Below are 14650 nucleotides of genomic sequence, written 5' to 3' on the forward strand. Positions count from 1 at the left end.
GGTTCCGTAAGGAGCTCAGCGCGCCGGTCGTCGGGGGCGGGGCTGACACATCTGGGGGTTAAGCGCGGCCCGAAGCCGGCTCGAGAGCAGCCCCCCGGCGGCTTGATCCTGGCTTCGGCCCTGGTGATGGCATGCCCTCGGCGTCTGGTGGCGACCTGGCTTTATGCACTGGTCTGTCACAGGTGCCTGGTGCCGGCGATACAGGTTTGCCCCTGTCATTGCCTGGTGTCCCGACTGGCGGTCGCCTAGGCGCCGACCAGTTCGGGGATACCTCGGCGCCTGGCAGCCAGTCTGGGTTGCCCGGGAAGCCTGTTGCGGCAGGTTCCTCTCGGGCGACTCGGCGACCTGGTGTGGGTTCCTCCGGCAGGCGATGTTTTCCCCTGGCTCCTCTTGACCTTATGAGTTTTCTGGTCCTGCCTCGGCGTCTCTCCTCGGCGTTCTCTCAGGAGTCTGAGATTATGGCGGCCGAGGATTCTGCGAGGTCGATATGGAGGAGGAGGAAGGGACGGTGGAATCGGAGGCGGGTGTGCCGTACTCCTTTGCCTCGTCACTGCGGCAGGTTCGGGATAAGATCGCCGAAGTCCTGCCGCAGGTGGCTGTTCCGTCCGGCACCCGACCCCAGCGGAGTTTCGGCTCCGGGGAGGCGTTCGCACCTAACCGGGTCGCAGAGTGCGCCACGCATTCTCCCATCACTGGTCAGTGAGGTGGTGAATCCGCTCCTGGCTGGTACTTCGCTTCGGCGTTTTGATTTGCCTGGCGTCGGCAGGCGGTACCAGTTAGGTGAGGAGGCGCTCTTGAACCACCAGTGGTGGACGAAAAGCGTCTTTGCCTCAGTCACGCGTTAGGAGGGTCGTCTTCGTCCTCCCTGGCCTCGGCCAGGCAGGGCAGGCGCCTCCCCCCTTTTCCGGCTAGTACGTCACTGCCGCTGAAGTCTGCCTACCGGTCATTCGAAGAATGTTACTGGTGCGCGGCCCAGCAAAAGTAGCCGTCCATTCAGCCTACCTGTCTGCGTTGCAGGGACAGCTGGTGGCCCACAGCGCTTGCGGTGCCGATTCATCGGAGTCGGTGCTCGCACGGCAGTTAACGGGCGTGCACTGCGCATCTGGCTCGGGACAGCATTCGGTGCTGTGCCAGCCAGATGATGGAATGCCGTCATGGGCTTGCGCCGCCTGTGGCTGTCTGTGGCCTGGTATTCGCCGGCCACACAGCAAGCTCTACTGTCATTGCCCTATACCATGGGATCTTCCCTGTTCCCTGGGGCCTTGCAGGTGGTAAGGGAGGCCGCGGAGGCTGTCTCTACCTTTAAGGACTCAAAGCCTTTGTTAGAGCAGCCCTCCGCTCCTCGCCATCGGTCCTCCCCGCTTGCGTCCGCTTACCCTTCTGCCTCGGCGAAGGATGTTGTTAAGTGGGCTGCCCCTTTGCAGTCCAAGCGAGAGCAGGCGCCACGAGAGGCAGGGGCAAGCCTGCTCCAGCGCAGCAGTCTTTTTCGGGGCAAGGGGAAGCCAGCCCGGCTTCCCACTGATTCATTCCCCAGAGCCCTTGTTGCCCCCCACTCACGCAAGCGGAGACTTGCCGACGGTGGGGGTGCACTGCCTCTTGCCACACGTCCCTGTCGGCGGCCGGCTGTCCCTATTCCTCCGGGAGTGGGAGGCAGCCACCTCAAATCCCTGGGTCCTGTCCACGCTCAGGGATGGCCATTTGCCACAGTGGAGGCGCGATCCTCCGTCCTTCTCCGGGGTTCGGCATACGCCTGTGCCGACCCCCCGCGACAAGGCGGATGTCCTCCGTGCCGAGGTTCAGTCTTTACTGACCAAGGCGGCCATCGAGGTGGTTCCTGTGAGTCAGCGAGAAGAGGGGTTTTATTCCACCTACTTCCTCGTGACCAAAAAGGACGGAGGGTTCAGACCCATTCTGAATCTCAGAGGGCTGAACAAATTACTGGAGGTGCCGTCTTTCAGGATGGAGACACTCAGGTCAGTGATCTCCTCCGTCGAGACAGGGGATTGGCTTACGTCAATCGATCTCAAAGACGCATACCTCCATGTTCCAATGCACCCCGAATTCAAGAAGTACCTCCGGTTCTCCTTGACGGGGCGTGCTACCAGTTTAGCGTGCTCCCTTCGGCATCTCCCGGCGCCAAGGGTGTTCACCAAACTTATGCTAATCCCAGCTCAGTTAGCCAGGTCTCGGGGCAGGTGTTGTCACCCGTACCTGGACGATTGGCTTCTACGGGCCTTAGGGCCTCAGTTAAGCAGAGCCTCCACACTGTGCGTGCTGGATACTCTGGTGTCACTGGGCTGGATTATCAATCTCAAGAAATCAGACCTCGTTCCGACGCAGGATCTGATATTCTTGGGAGCCAGATTCAACACGGCGCTAGGGATTGTTTCCCTTGCTCCGGACCGCATCGTCAAAGTCCGGAGGACTGTGTTACAGTTCCTCCAGTCACCCGTTGCGTCGGCCCGAACATGGCTTCGGTTGCTCGGCAACATGGCGACAGTGGGCGTGGTTTGGCGTCTTGGCGTTTGAGGATCGCGACCAATTCAGCAAGCATTAGCTCAGCTGTGGTCCCACTTTCGCAGGGCTCACGAGATTATGCTCATAGCGCCAGAGTGGTTAATCCCTCACTTGCGATGGTGGGCCGGACGCCGTGGGAATTTGTCCAGGGGATCCCCTCGACACCCGACACCTTCCCTCTCAGTTCAGGCGGACGCCTCCCTCACAGGTTGGGGGTCCTGGGCGAGCACTCAGCCTCCGGCCTCTGGTCGGGGGCGGAGGTCAGCCTACACATCAATGTGTTAGAACTGAGAGCAGTCCATAAGGTGTTGAGTGCTTCGGGTGTTGGTGCAGGGCCGTGTGGTTCGTCTAGAAATGGACAATCAAAGCGGCCATGTCTTACATTCTCAAGCAAAGGCGGCACAGTGTCTCCGTCGCTCCTTCAGGGGCGTGGCAGTTTCTACTGTGGTGCGATCAGTTCAACATTCGGGTTTTGCCTGTTTATCTCGGGGTAGACAGCGTCTGTGCAGATGCTCTCTCGCGGCGTATACTAGCCCCCACGAGTGGATGCTCGACCGGGAGATATTCGGGATTATCTCCCAGTTGTTGGGTCGTTCCAGGTGGATCTGTTTGCGTCTGGGGTGACGAACCAGATTCCTGTGTTTTGCTCCGGATTCGGATCGGGTGCGTTAACCAACGGCGCTTTTCAGCTAGATTGGACGGACAGGGTACTGTGGGCGTTCCCCGATACCACTGATTTCCAGGGTCCTGTCGCAGCTGACCGCACAACCAGCTCGGCTACTTGTGCTTCTGGCACCCCTTTGGTCGCCACAAAGCTGGTTTCGGTAATTCTCAGGTTTCTGGCTCAGCCTCCTGTTCTATTACCTTTTCGACCGGACCTCCTATCCCAGAGCGGGCCCCCCCCGAATCCCAGGATTCAGTGGGTGGCTTGGCCGCTATCAGGATCGCCTCCATGCGGCGAATTCCTGCACCAGTTGCAGACACAATTCTGGCCGGCGGAGGGATTCGACAAGCGTTCAATATGAGGATAGATGGGCCTGTTATTAGCGCTGGTGTGTCAACAGGGGATTCTTGATCCCTTTTCTACAGATTTAGTCTGTGTGTTAGAATTCCTCCAGTCTCGGTTGGAAGCGGTCTAGCGGCTTCCACTGTTCGAGGATATTCTCACGGCTATTTCTGCGTTTCATATTCCTGTTGGCGGTGCTCTCTTGGGGCAGCACCCTCTTGTACAGCTTTTTAGCAGATGTGGACAGAATCCGTCCGGTTGTCCGGACGGATTAGTCCCCGTGGGACTTGTCAATCGTTCTTGATTGGCTGTCCGGTCCACTGTTTCACAATCTGTCGTCTCTTTCCCTCCAGCTGTTGGCGTGGAAGGCGGGTTTCTTGTGGCGGTGACTTCTGGCAGGCGGGTTGGCGATATTCACGCAATGTCGCCCGATCCAGCTTACTGTTTTTCACAAAGACAGAGTTAGCATTCGGCTGCCTGAGACTTACCGTCCTAAGAAGGATAGTCCCTTCCATGTGGCGGCGCCTATTGAGCTCCCAGCTTTCACACAGCCTTCCCTGTCCGGTACCTCTCTATGATGTGCTCACGTCTTAGATGTCCGTAAGACACTTCAGGCTTATATCAAGCGAACAAGGGGTACCCGTAAGGGTAACCAATTGTTTTGTTGTTATGGCGGGGGTTCAGGCTGGTCTTCCGGCGACCAAGCAGACCATTTCTCGGTGGCTTGTCTCTGCCATACATATGAGTTATACTCAAACAGGGTATCCGCCTGTTGGGTTGAAAGCTCATTCGGTTAGGGCAGTAGCTACATCGACAGCTACGCTGCAGCCCTGCCCATTGAGGAGAGATCTGCTCGGCGGCTATTTGGAGCCGTCGATGCGTTCATCCGTCATTACCAACTTGACAGACTCTCCAGTGAGCGTGCTCGGTTCGGTCAGTCAGTTCTCTCCAGTGGGCATGGTTCCACCTCTCTAGCGATTGAGCTTTTCGAGGTTTTAAAACATTATTGTGTGAACCATTATCTGCCAATTTTTAACACTGGTGTTGGGTTTTACAAATCTTGTTACATTTTCCCTTGGTGATGGGTTTTATGTGGTGCTGGTTTTTATTCCCATGTCTCTTGCTTTCTAACCGAAGCTCTAGACTAAACTGCCCTTGGAAACTTTGCTGTTCATATTCCGGCATTTCGTTTCTGGGTTTATTAGCGGGACCCTTATCTTCACTTCGAGTAGATTACGGGAAGGAGGAGGGTGTGTCTTGTTCGTTGCATTAGCGAGGTTTAAGCTGGACAAATTTATATCGTTTAACCCTGACCCTGGCTCATGCCCCGCCTGATTGGCTTTGGTGGACGTGACCGGGTAAGTGTGCCTTTTCTGCTATAATTAACTTGGGAAATTCCACTTCTTGTCGGGGTGTTTAAGCAGACAGAATGCGCTCCTGAGATCCGTCTTTAGGAGTCTGTCTTATGCTTATAAGTACCCCAAGGAGGAAATATATAAAAGAATCGAACTAACCTGTAGAGGTTTAAGATTCTTTGAATATATTCCTCCTTGGGTATCACCACCTCCCTCCGCATTCTGTCTGACTTCGTTCAGCATGGAAAGTGAGGTACGAGGTTACGGTCTAGAGTTACCTGCTCTTGGCTGTAGGGGGCCGGAAGGCCCTGTAAGGGTGGTCTCACAAGACAAAACGTAGTTTTTGTTTTGTAAATATTTTATTCAAATATTGTTACAACTGTCGTAGGGAATTTAAATGGACATTTAAATGCCTATAAGTACCCCAAGGAGGAATATATTCAAAGAATCTTAAACCTCTACAGGTTAGTTCGAATTTCTAGGAATACGACTCATCACGCTGGTGAATTGCATAGTTGTCCCAGAGGATCGTTGGGTCAAGATACAACATATGATATCTCAAGCAATGCTCTCTCCGTTGACACTACGTGCTTGGCAACGCATGCTCGGTCTACTCACCTCAGCTCAAGACATGACTCGCAGAGGGAGACTACAACTGTGCCCACTACAAATATTTGTGAATGCCCATCTCGACAGTCTGGATCCGCTGATTCTACCGGACAGCCTGAAACGATACCTCCTATGGTGGACTCGGAAGTCGGATGTTTGCAGGGGAACCTTTTTGTCAGAGCCGGTTTGCAACACTCATCTCTACGTAGATGCATCGCTACAAGGATGAAGGGCCCACCTCGACAAAGAAGTGGCAGCAGGGAAGTGGTCGAGTCAGGATCAGAGTCTGCACATCAACCTGTTGGAGATGAAAGCAGTGATCAACACTTTACAACACTGGCCCAGCGTACTAAAGAACGCAAGGCTCATGGTCCACACGGACAACTCCACAGTAGCGTTCTACATCAACAAACAAGGATCAACAAGATCAAGAAGACTGCTACAACTCAGCTTTCTCCTGTTCAGCATCGTCGATGACCTGAACATCTACATGATGGCAGAGATTTAAACAGTATGCAACGAGGAAAGGCTTTACTGCGGTAAAAGCAACCCATCCTCAAGTGGCGGAATACCTGTCATCTGCGACAGACGAGACACTTAAAAGGTTCAACACTCTCAACATACCTGGCTGCTCTCAGCACAGTTATCTATAACCAGGGTATTTAGTAGAGTTGAAAACATTATACACATTTTATAAATATTTAAAGAAAATTTGAAGTTAAGTTCAGAAGGGTAAATGTACTGGGAAAGTGCGTTGACCAAGCTAACTGAACTGTTATTGATTCACTTTTCTTGGGGGAATAACAAATTCTCTGAATTGACATCAATGAGGGTGAAACGTTCAAACTGGTGTTTATACACAAATTGGGTGGATGGACATTTGGGATACAGATGGTCAGTTTGGTCAGTTTGTCAATAAAGGAGCATGCATAGGAAATGAAATGATTTGATTAAGTATCTACTAGTCTGAGATATTAGTCGGATATGTCAACGTTGGGTTGATGTATGGCTTAAGGATAACTAGAAATGTCATTTATCACTGGAAGAAATTGATGGTACCAAATAAAGTCTCCGAAAGGGACTAATGAAAGTAACTAATTATTAAGATTGGATATGAGTCATTTCTGTAGGAGGTAGGACATCATTTCGGGGGGAGGAGCCCAGAAATTGTGAAGAGAACTAAAAACTATCTGACTGAGAGAGAGCGGGAGAGACTGGGCCCTGCCGTTGACTTGAGAGGTTCTCTCTGCATATTGAGAGAATGGCTCAGATGAAATTGTAACTTAGGAGTTGTGAAAGAAACCAACAAGTTCTTCCAGGAGATGTGTGAATATGTGATGTATGTAAACCAGGAAATCTAGGAAATATTTGAGGACCTTTGTGAAAGAATTCATGCTACAATAAACAGGACTTGAACACCATACTGGACTTATCCTTGATTATCCATCTAGCTACATCATCCCCAGAACCAGAGTGGCTAGACAGATTGCCTAGGGAATAAGGGTACAACACCCCGAAACCTAAGGTAATATATCACCATGAAGACAGGTGTCAAGCTGACCAAAGTACCAGAGATACTGGCACTACTACGCTCTTTCAAGTTGGAAGACCAACAAAAGAAATTCAAGGCTCCTGCCTGGGATCTCAACATAGTTCTACAACATCTCACCAGTGATGCCTACGAGCCTCTAGAACGGACATCCTTTGAACTACTGACTCAGAAAACGCTGTTCCTGATCGCCCTAGCAACAGCAGCACGGATGTCAGAAATACATGCTCTGGACTTTGAACGAACACGATTTGAATCAAGACATTGTGACATCGTACATCTAGGACTGAGATGGGATTTTATTGCCAAGAACCAACTGCCCGGCCAGCCTGACAGACAGTTCCACATCCCAGCACTCTCTACAGTCCTTGGGCCACAGGATACATAGGATCTATCCTTATAAAAGTCTACCTACAAAGGACAAAAACAAGGAGACGAAAATTCAAGCACCTATTCATCCCCTTATCTACTGAGACAGAGCCCTAGCGTCTAATCTTGCTCTGCATGGAAACTGCTCAATTGCAACAATAATGGAGGGCTGCCTTTTGGAAATCGGACACGGTGTTTGCCAACCACTACCTCAGAGACACTGCCACCGAAGACGTCTCAGGCATTCACCAGTTTGGGCCACTTTTTGTAGCACAACAACTAACAGTTCCACAAAGGCGCTGAGAAAAATCTCACCCTTTTATCACGTTACTTGTGAAAACCAACGCTCTGGAGAGCAAATGGTTAAAGTCCATGCACACGTCTAGGACAGGCTAGCATGAGTGATAGACCCTGTACTTGTATAGGACATTCTCGTACATGAAGAAGGGTCGCATCTCCACTTGATGCGCGCATCAAAAGATGGAGTTGCAATAGATAACTAATGGAACATTAGTATATCTAAAATCCACACGAAAATGTCAGGAGAAGTTTCGGAAGAAATCTGACAAGTTGTGGTTCCCCCCAGTCTCATCTGAGGAAGTTGAAAGAACAGAATCATCAGCAGTGGCGTCATAAGTTCCCATGGGGGGTAATACAGGACGTAAATCAACAGCCAGATAATCCAGAAGTGGCCTGACCCACCACCGATTCCGACGGATTCTGCAAGCATTTGCATGAGTCAGGATAAGGAAAAATATGTAATTTTCTGACTAAAATTGATATTTTATACTTATCCTGACTTATGAGGTCAGCCCTCCCAACCTCCCCCCTTATAGTACTCTGGATTTCCCTGTAAATCCGGGTGTCGGGCGATACATACGGAGAGAGTGACAAACATGGCCGGTCAGGTGACCAAAAGGGCGCCAAAGGGGCAAGGGAGGTAACTCGTGGGTGAGTAGTGATTTTACATCCGCTTTTTAGAAGGGAACTTCAAGGGATTTCAAGTGTTCCACTATCTTTCGCAAGGAGTAGGAAACAAGCATTTAGCATGAGTCAGGATAAGTTTAAAATATCAATTTTAGTCAGAAAATGACATGATTGTCAATAATGCTACTTCTGCTTGAAGACCATAATGATGAATGTTGGTTGCAGTGAAATGGCTCAGGTTGATGCTGTCAAGAACAAGTTGTCAAAGGAGATTACTGAACTCAAGAAAGACAAGGTATGTGCAGGAAAGGTGATTCCACAGTAGAGTATATGTCCCCAGCATCAGGTGCTTCTTGTAAGAGAGTGAGTGTAGATTTACGCCACTGGCTTTCAGAAATATCACAGTGTAGGGGGCACCAGAAATAGGCTTCACATATTCTAGCCCAGTGGGGAGTCTAGAGATAACTATGTGGATTGGATAGTACGACTCTGTTCATTGCATGTTGTAACCTGTCAGTATGGTCATCATATAGCTGAAGTACCACTGAACTGTGTGGAGTTCATCAACAAGAGGAATGTTGTTGAAGCATGATGTGAGTCATTCATATCTACTGTGTATTCCACTATGTCGTTGTGTTGACTTGATGCCACCATGTTTGGAAGTTGTAAGGATATTCATGGTAGACCAGACACTGATTGATCGAGGGTGTTGATGTTGCAGGTGTTCCTGGAGACGCAGGTGGAGATGGAGAAGACCAAAGTTGAAACGGAAAAGAAGAGAGTCGCTATGATGGATGACCAGATTAGGCTGATGGTAGGCAGGGACAGGGGAGGGGATTAGGGACTTCACAGCTGTCTTTGACCTTGTGTTTGGGGGCCAACCCTTATATGGTTAAATCTATGACCGAGCTGTTATAATACTTCTTTATCGATTGCTATTTTTGCTCCATCACAGATGAAAATTGTAACTGAGTGATATTTTCACAGTGATATTGTTTGGGGAAATAAACACACACAGTTATTGTAGGTGGCCAGTGGACAGACAATGATATCTGGGACCATGCAAGGTTTCAGTGGGCTTGTACCGGTTTTATGATTTACCTTTAAGGTAAAATTACAGTGTGTATTGTAGCAATTGTTGATACATTGTCGGAATAGAAGGTCAGACAAATAGTGTTGATATGATGGTTCCAGGAGCGAGAACGTCCGAAGTCCCGGGGTACACCCCTCGCCAGTGTCGGTGTCCAGACAGGAGAGTGTCAGCAGCTTCCAGGCTCACCCTGAGTACCTCCCCGTCCTGCCACAGGTACGTCATGTTGTAAGAATTGTTTCCCTTTAATAATTACATATATTGCAACACAAGAATTGTGATAGTTTTGGATCCTGTATAACACCCTGTGATGCACACTGCAGGAGGATCTGTTGGAGCGGACGCTGATGTTGTCATCACCCAACGGCAGTAAGATGAACCTGTATGAGAGTCTGAGGCAAAGTGGAGCGGCTACCTTGTTGGAGAACTTGCAGTCACAGCTGAAGCAGCGAGAGGGAGAGATCATTCAACTACAGGTGACCATCTTATCATTGTCCTGCATCCATGTTTAATACTTGGGGACAGACTGCCGCCATATAGCTGGAATATTGCTGAGTGCAGCGTAAAACTAAACTTACTCACTCACTAGGGACAGAGACTCAGTTATATCTTTTATGTAAGGCTCAAACAGGTTGCGGGCCACTTGTGTGCCTTAGACCACAAAGTAATTTTCGGGTTTTGAAATCAGTCTGGTTCCTCTTGATGACCTTGGTGGTGTTCTATACAGAATAAAGAAGTTGTATATCCGTAAAAAATAGTCCTCATTCCTCAAGTAAATATTTGCCTGCTCATGTATCTTACAGATGTAATGAAACATTTTTCAGTTGACATATTGAATTTTCAGAGTGAAATTGCATCACTTGAAAGAACCCGCGAGTCAATGGCAAAGGAACTAGTAAATCTCACCAATCAGAATGAAGAGCTAGAGGAGCAGGTGCATGAACTACCACAACTTCAAGAGAAATACAGGGTATGTGCACTAGGAGCTGGAAACACAATTACATACCACCCTCCCTCACCCTACCTCAACCCACCCAAAATATAGGCCACTCCAAATAATAGACTACCTTTTCTTGAGGTCTACATCATTTTGTGCACTAATGATTACATAGACAGTATGTGAAGTCATTGACATTTTTTTTACAAGTACCCAGGGACCCATGAAGATCCAGGTTAGAATTGATCTTCAGCAACCCATGCTTGTCGCAAGAGGCGACTAACGGGATCGGGTGGTCAGGCTCGCTGATTTGGTCGACACATGTCATCAATGTTGACAGTATGTGTTCAATGTGCAGTGTGTCCCTGCACATGATTTGGAGATGTATCCAGTATGATAAACTGTTGACTCGTGTCCCCAGGATCTCGACCAGCGGTACAATGCCCTGCTGCAGATGTATGGGGAGAAGGTGGAGCAGACCGAGGAGCTCAAGCTGGACCTGGAGGATGTCAAGGACATGTACAAGGCTCAGGTAAGGGGCATCACTGTGTTAACACCTCTACATGTGTTCAGTAGACATGCTGGATCTGGAGGCTGTCAAGGACATGTACAAGGCTCAGGTAAGGGGCATCACTGTGTTAACACCTCTACATGTGTTCAGTAGACATGCTGGACCTGGAGGATGTCAAGGACATGTACAAGGCTCAGGTAAGGGGCATCACTGTGTTTACACCTCTACATGTGTTCAGTAGACATGCTGGATCTGGAGGATGTCAAGGACATGTACAAGGCTCAGGTAAGGGGCATCACTGTGTTTACACCTCTACATTTGTTCAGTAGACATGCTGGACCTGGAGGATGTCAAGGACATGTACAAGGCTCAGGTAAGGGGCATCACTGTGTTAACACCTCTACATGTGTTCAGTAGACAAGCTGGACCTGGAGGCTGTCAAGGACATGTACAAGGCTCAGGTATACACAGGTGTCAGCACACCTGCTGGATCAAGGTTTTCAGGGGAGTAAAAACTCTTTACTTGATCTAAGCAGTTATTCTTCATAATGACCAGTATAAAATGAGCAGGGGACTAGTTGGATAACACCAATGGTGTCTAAGCCTAAGATTGTATCGGTATATGGGCACAGTATTTTCTATGTGAAACTTTCCCTCCAGTCAATCCTACCTTAGTCACATTGTATAGGACCTCCAGCAGTAAATGGTGAATAGAGACAGAATGTCTTCATCAGTAACACAACCGCCTCCGTGGTGTCTGGTTAGAGCATCCACCCGGAGAGCGAAACGCCGCGGGTTCGATCCCCGACTGCATCATACCAAAAGATGTTAAAATATGGTACTTGTTGGTCCCTGCCTGGCGCTCAGCATTAATGGGTACAACAAGGACTGGTCGGCTCGGAGTCAGTATAATGAGTGGGGTATTCATGCTTCACTGCGGCATGGTATCTCAGTGGGCTAGCACTATAAAACCAGCTTAAGTCTGGGCTAGTACCAGCAGATGCACATACACATACACATACACACGCATGCACGTCGTCATATGAGCAAAATATTCTCGAACACGACGTTAAACCTAATTCACCTCACCTCACCAGGAACACACTGCTGAATGTGTTTGATGAATGTGTTGCAGATTGACCACTTACTGGCCAAGTGAGGACAGAGACCAATGGGACGAGTGCAACACCAGGATGTGAACAGGCTGACCCTTGCTGACCCTTGCTGACCATCAGGATGCTACGTCAGGCCCACCACAGCTCACAGACTTCCACTGTTTTTGCACCAAATATGCAGCATTATGGCTGCAGTAGTACCTTGAAATGAGAAACATGCAACAGACAGCAGTGGCAACAGGGAAATCTATTTTCAGCTGACAACTTAATATTGCATCATCGAATGGGAGGTTCAGGGTTTCTCAACGGATTTAGACGATTCACAGAACTGATCAATTTGGAGAAAAATCGATGGATCAGCAGAAACTTGCCATCCCTGAATAGAGGAGCCTGGCTCTGTACTTAGTGGTGTTGTGTTAAGTAACAGTCCAATATTATGCTACAAGACGTTGCTGCTTCTATTATGTTCATTATTGCCATTACTGCTGAATCAAGTTACTGGGTTCATGTACATGAGGCTTGTCAAATATTGCATAATATGGGGTTGTACATATGTACCAGAAAGGAATAATCTCCCCTGGACATGAAACTGGAATCAGTTTCCATGGATTATGATGTTTAGTTTCCCAAGATTGTTTCTGTCACACTCTTCATAGATGTGGGTGTACCAAGCAGGATAAGTTATGGTTTCATTTGTAGAAGTGTTTTAACAACTATTGATTATGCTTATGACACCATTTCCTGACTAATTCTACATTTGTGAACAAATCATGTCGAGATCTCACATATGCAGGTTATCATGAGAATAGTGTTGACAAGTGTTACAATCCACATTTCAGAGGATATCATGAAGATCAAACTAATCTGTTATGGATGATAACATTCATTCATTCCTTGGAGGAAAAATATTGGGCCTCCAAGACAGCAGGACAACCTATATAAACCGACCCCGAATGTTAGTTAAAGTCACAATATGTCCATTCTTAAACGTATGGGATATTGTACACAAAAATGGTAAAAGTATGGAGTAGTTTGCTGTTCATCAGCGTGTGTTGCCACAGTAGTCAGTTTCCTGTTCTGCTGATGGCTGGTCCTCGTTCTGCAGTGTGAAGGGTTGAAGACTTGATGCTAGTGTTCTCAGCATTGTCATGATTCACCTGGGGTGGTGGGGTAGCCTAGTGGTTAAAGCGTTGGCTCGTCTCGCCGAAGACCCGGTCGAATCCCCACACGGGTACAATGTGTGAAACCCATTTCTGGTGTCCCCCGCCGTGATGTTGCTGGAATATTGCTAAAAGCAGCGTAAAACCAAAACTCAGTCAGTCAGTCAGTCATGATTCACCTTGCAGAACATCGACTCTGCCACAATAGGAGGCAGGACAAACGTGATAGCAAATACTATTCTCAGCCAGTGTGTACATGAGTGGTGCTCAAGCCATTTTTAAATGTTTTATTGGGTGTCTGTTCATTTCCATTAACGGCGTGTGACTCCTAATATGAGTTGTCAGGTACCGGTATTGCTCTCGCACTCACCAGGATATCAACTGTATTGTGACAGTCCTTAATGATAGAATATCATAGTTATGTTCACTGATATACAACACCTGGGGATTCTAACGCAGTGGGTCTTGATTTGCATTGACATACTTTGTTCAGGTAAAACAACCATATGATTTGTTTGATGGGTAGTATTTTTATTGGACCTCAAAACACAGACAGGTTGATTGTACCATAAGATCTATACACACAAATCAATACACAAACTACGGTGTCATTTTGAAAATCACATTAGCAAATGATTTTTTATAGATGTATAATCTAGATTGACTGTGATGGTTAGATCTAGAACAATAGTTCTTGTATTACTAATGAAACTTAGTGTTCATGGAACAAGAATGGTACATGTAGCTAATCATGTGACTGAACATTGATTCCAGTTCTGTACAATACCAGTGACCGAGTGTGGTTTCCGATATTGTCTGTCAAGTTGTCTTCACACTTATGGTTACCAGCTTTTTAAAAATCATTGTTATGTTATATTTCAAATGAAAGATGTTTCACTTGGAAGTTGAACTATTTTATGTTTTAGGCTAATTCTTCAATGGACTTGTTCAGTGTTACTCAGCAGTGGTAAATGTGTGAAGCAGTGTTAAACATGCCATGTCTTTCAAAGTTCTGTGATTCATTGTTGATCCAATGAAGTGCTTCTACATGTTTGTCCCAAGTATGTGCATAGTTTGGTGCAACCAGTTGTGCTTGAAACAAGTAACTGTATAACTATTGGTTGTAATGTCAGCAGCCAGGTGGTATTCTGACAAGATATTTGACAGGTCTGCTTTGAGATATGTTGGATGTAAATTATTTATTATTGTACATAGTCTGAGATGCCACATGGAGCGAATATTTGTTATAATGAGGGATCAACATGCTCTTTAAGAGGGAAATAAAACAAATGATTAATAACATGCATTCCTTATTCTCTTCATACAGGTCAGAATACATTTGTCTGTGGTACAACATACAGGCTTATTTGATAATACATGCATTGCATCCTTGTTTTTCACATAGGTGACTCTTTACAAGCAGCAATGAAAAGTACTGCTGAACAATACAAAATCCTCAAATTTTCAATGCACATAAAAACAATGACCCTTGGGTGTAAATATTA

At 47.6% G+C, this 14650-nt stretch overlaps 1 protein-coding gene across 1 annotated transcript in view; it reads left to right on the plus strand.

Annotated features, from left to right (window-relative positions):
- The window catches only part of LOC124286726 (TATA element modulatory factor-like), a 39817-nt gene extending 25372 nt beyond the window's left edge, over positions 1 to 14445 (plus strand). Inside the window, 8 exon segments of the mRNA XM_046723152.1 lie at positions 8558 to 8627; positions 9054 to 9146; positions 9527 to 9556; positions 9558 to 9605; positions 9746 to 9898; positions 10267 to 10392; positions 10781 to 10891; positions 12006 to 14445. Coding sequence (XP_046579108.1) covers positions 8558 to 8627; positions 9054 to 9146; positions 9527 to 9556; positions 9558 to 9605; positions 9746 to 9898; positions 10267 to 10392; positions 10781 to 10891; positions 12006 to 12029 — 655 coding nt within the window. The 3' untranslated portion in view covers positions 12030 to 14445.
- The last annotated feature ends 205 nt before the right edge of the window (positions 14446 to 14650 follow it).

The sequence above is a fragment of the Haliotis rubra genome, unplaced genomic scaffold (assembly GCF_003918875.1).
Source record: "Haliotis rubra isolate DU_JTF1 unplaced genomic scaffold, ASM391887v1 Scf39, whole genome shotgun sequence".
In the NCBI taxonomy this organism is placed as follows: Eukaryota; Metazoa; Mollusca; class Gastropoda; order Lepetellida; family Haliotidae; genus Haliotis; species Haliotis rubra.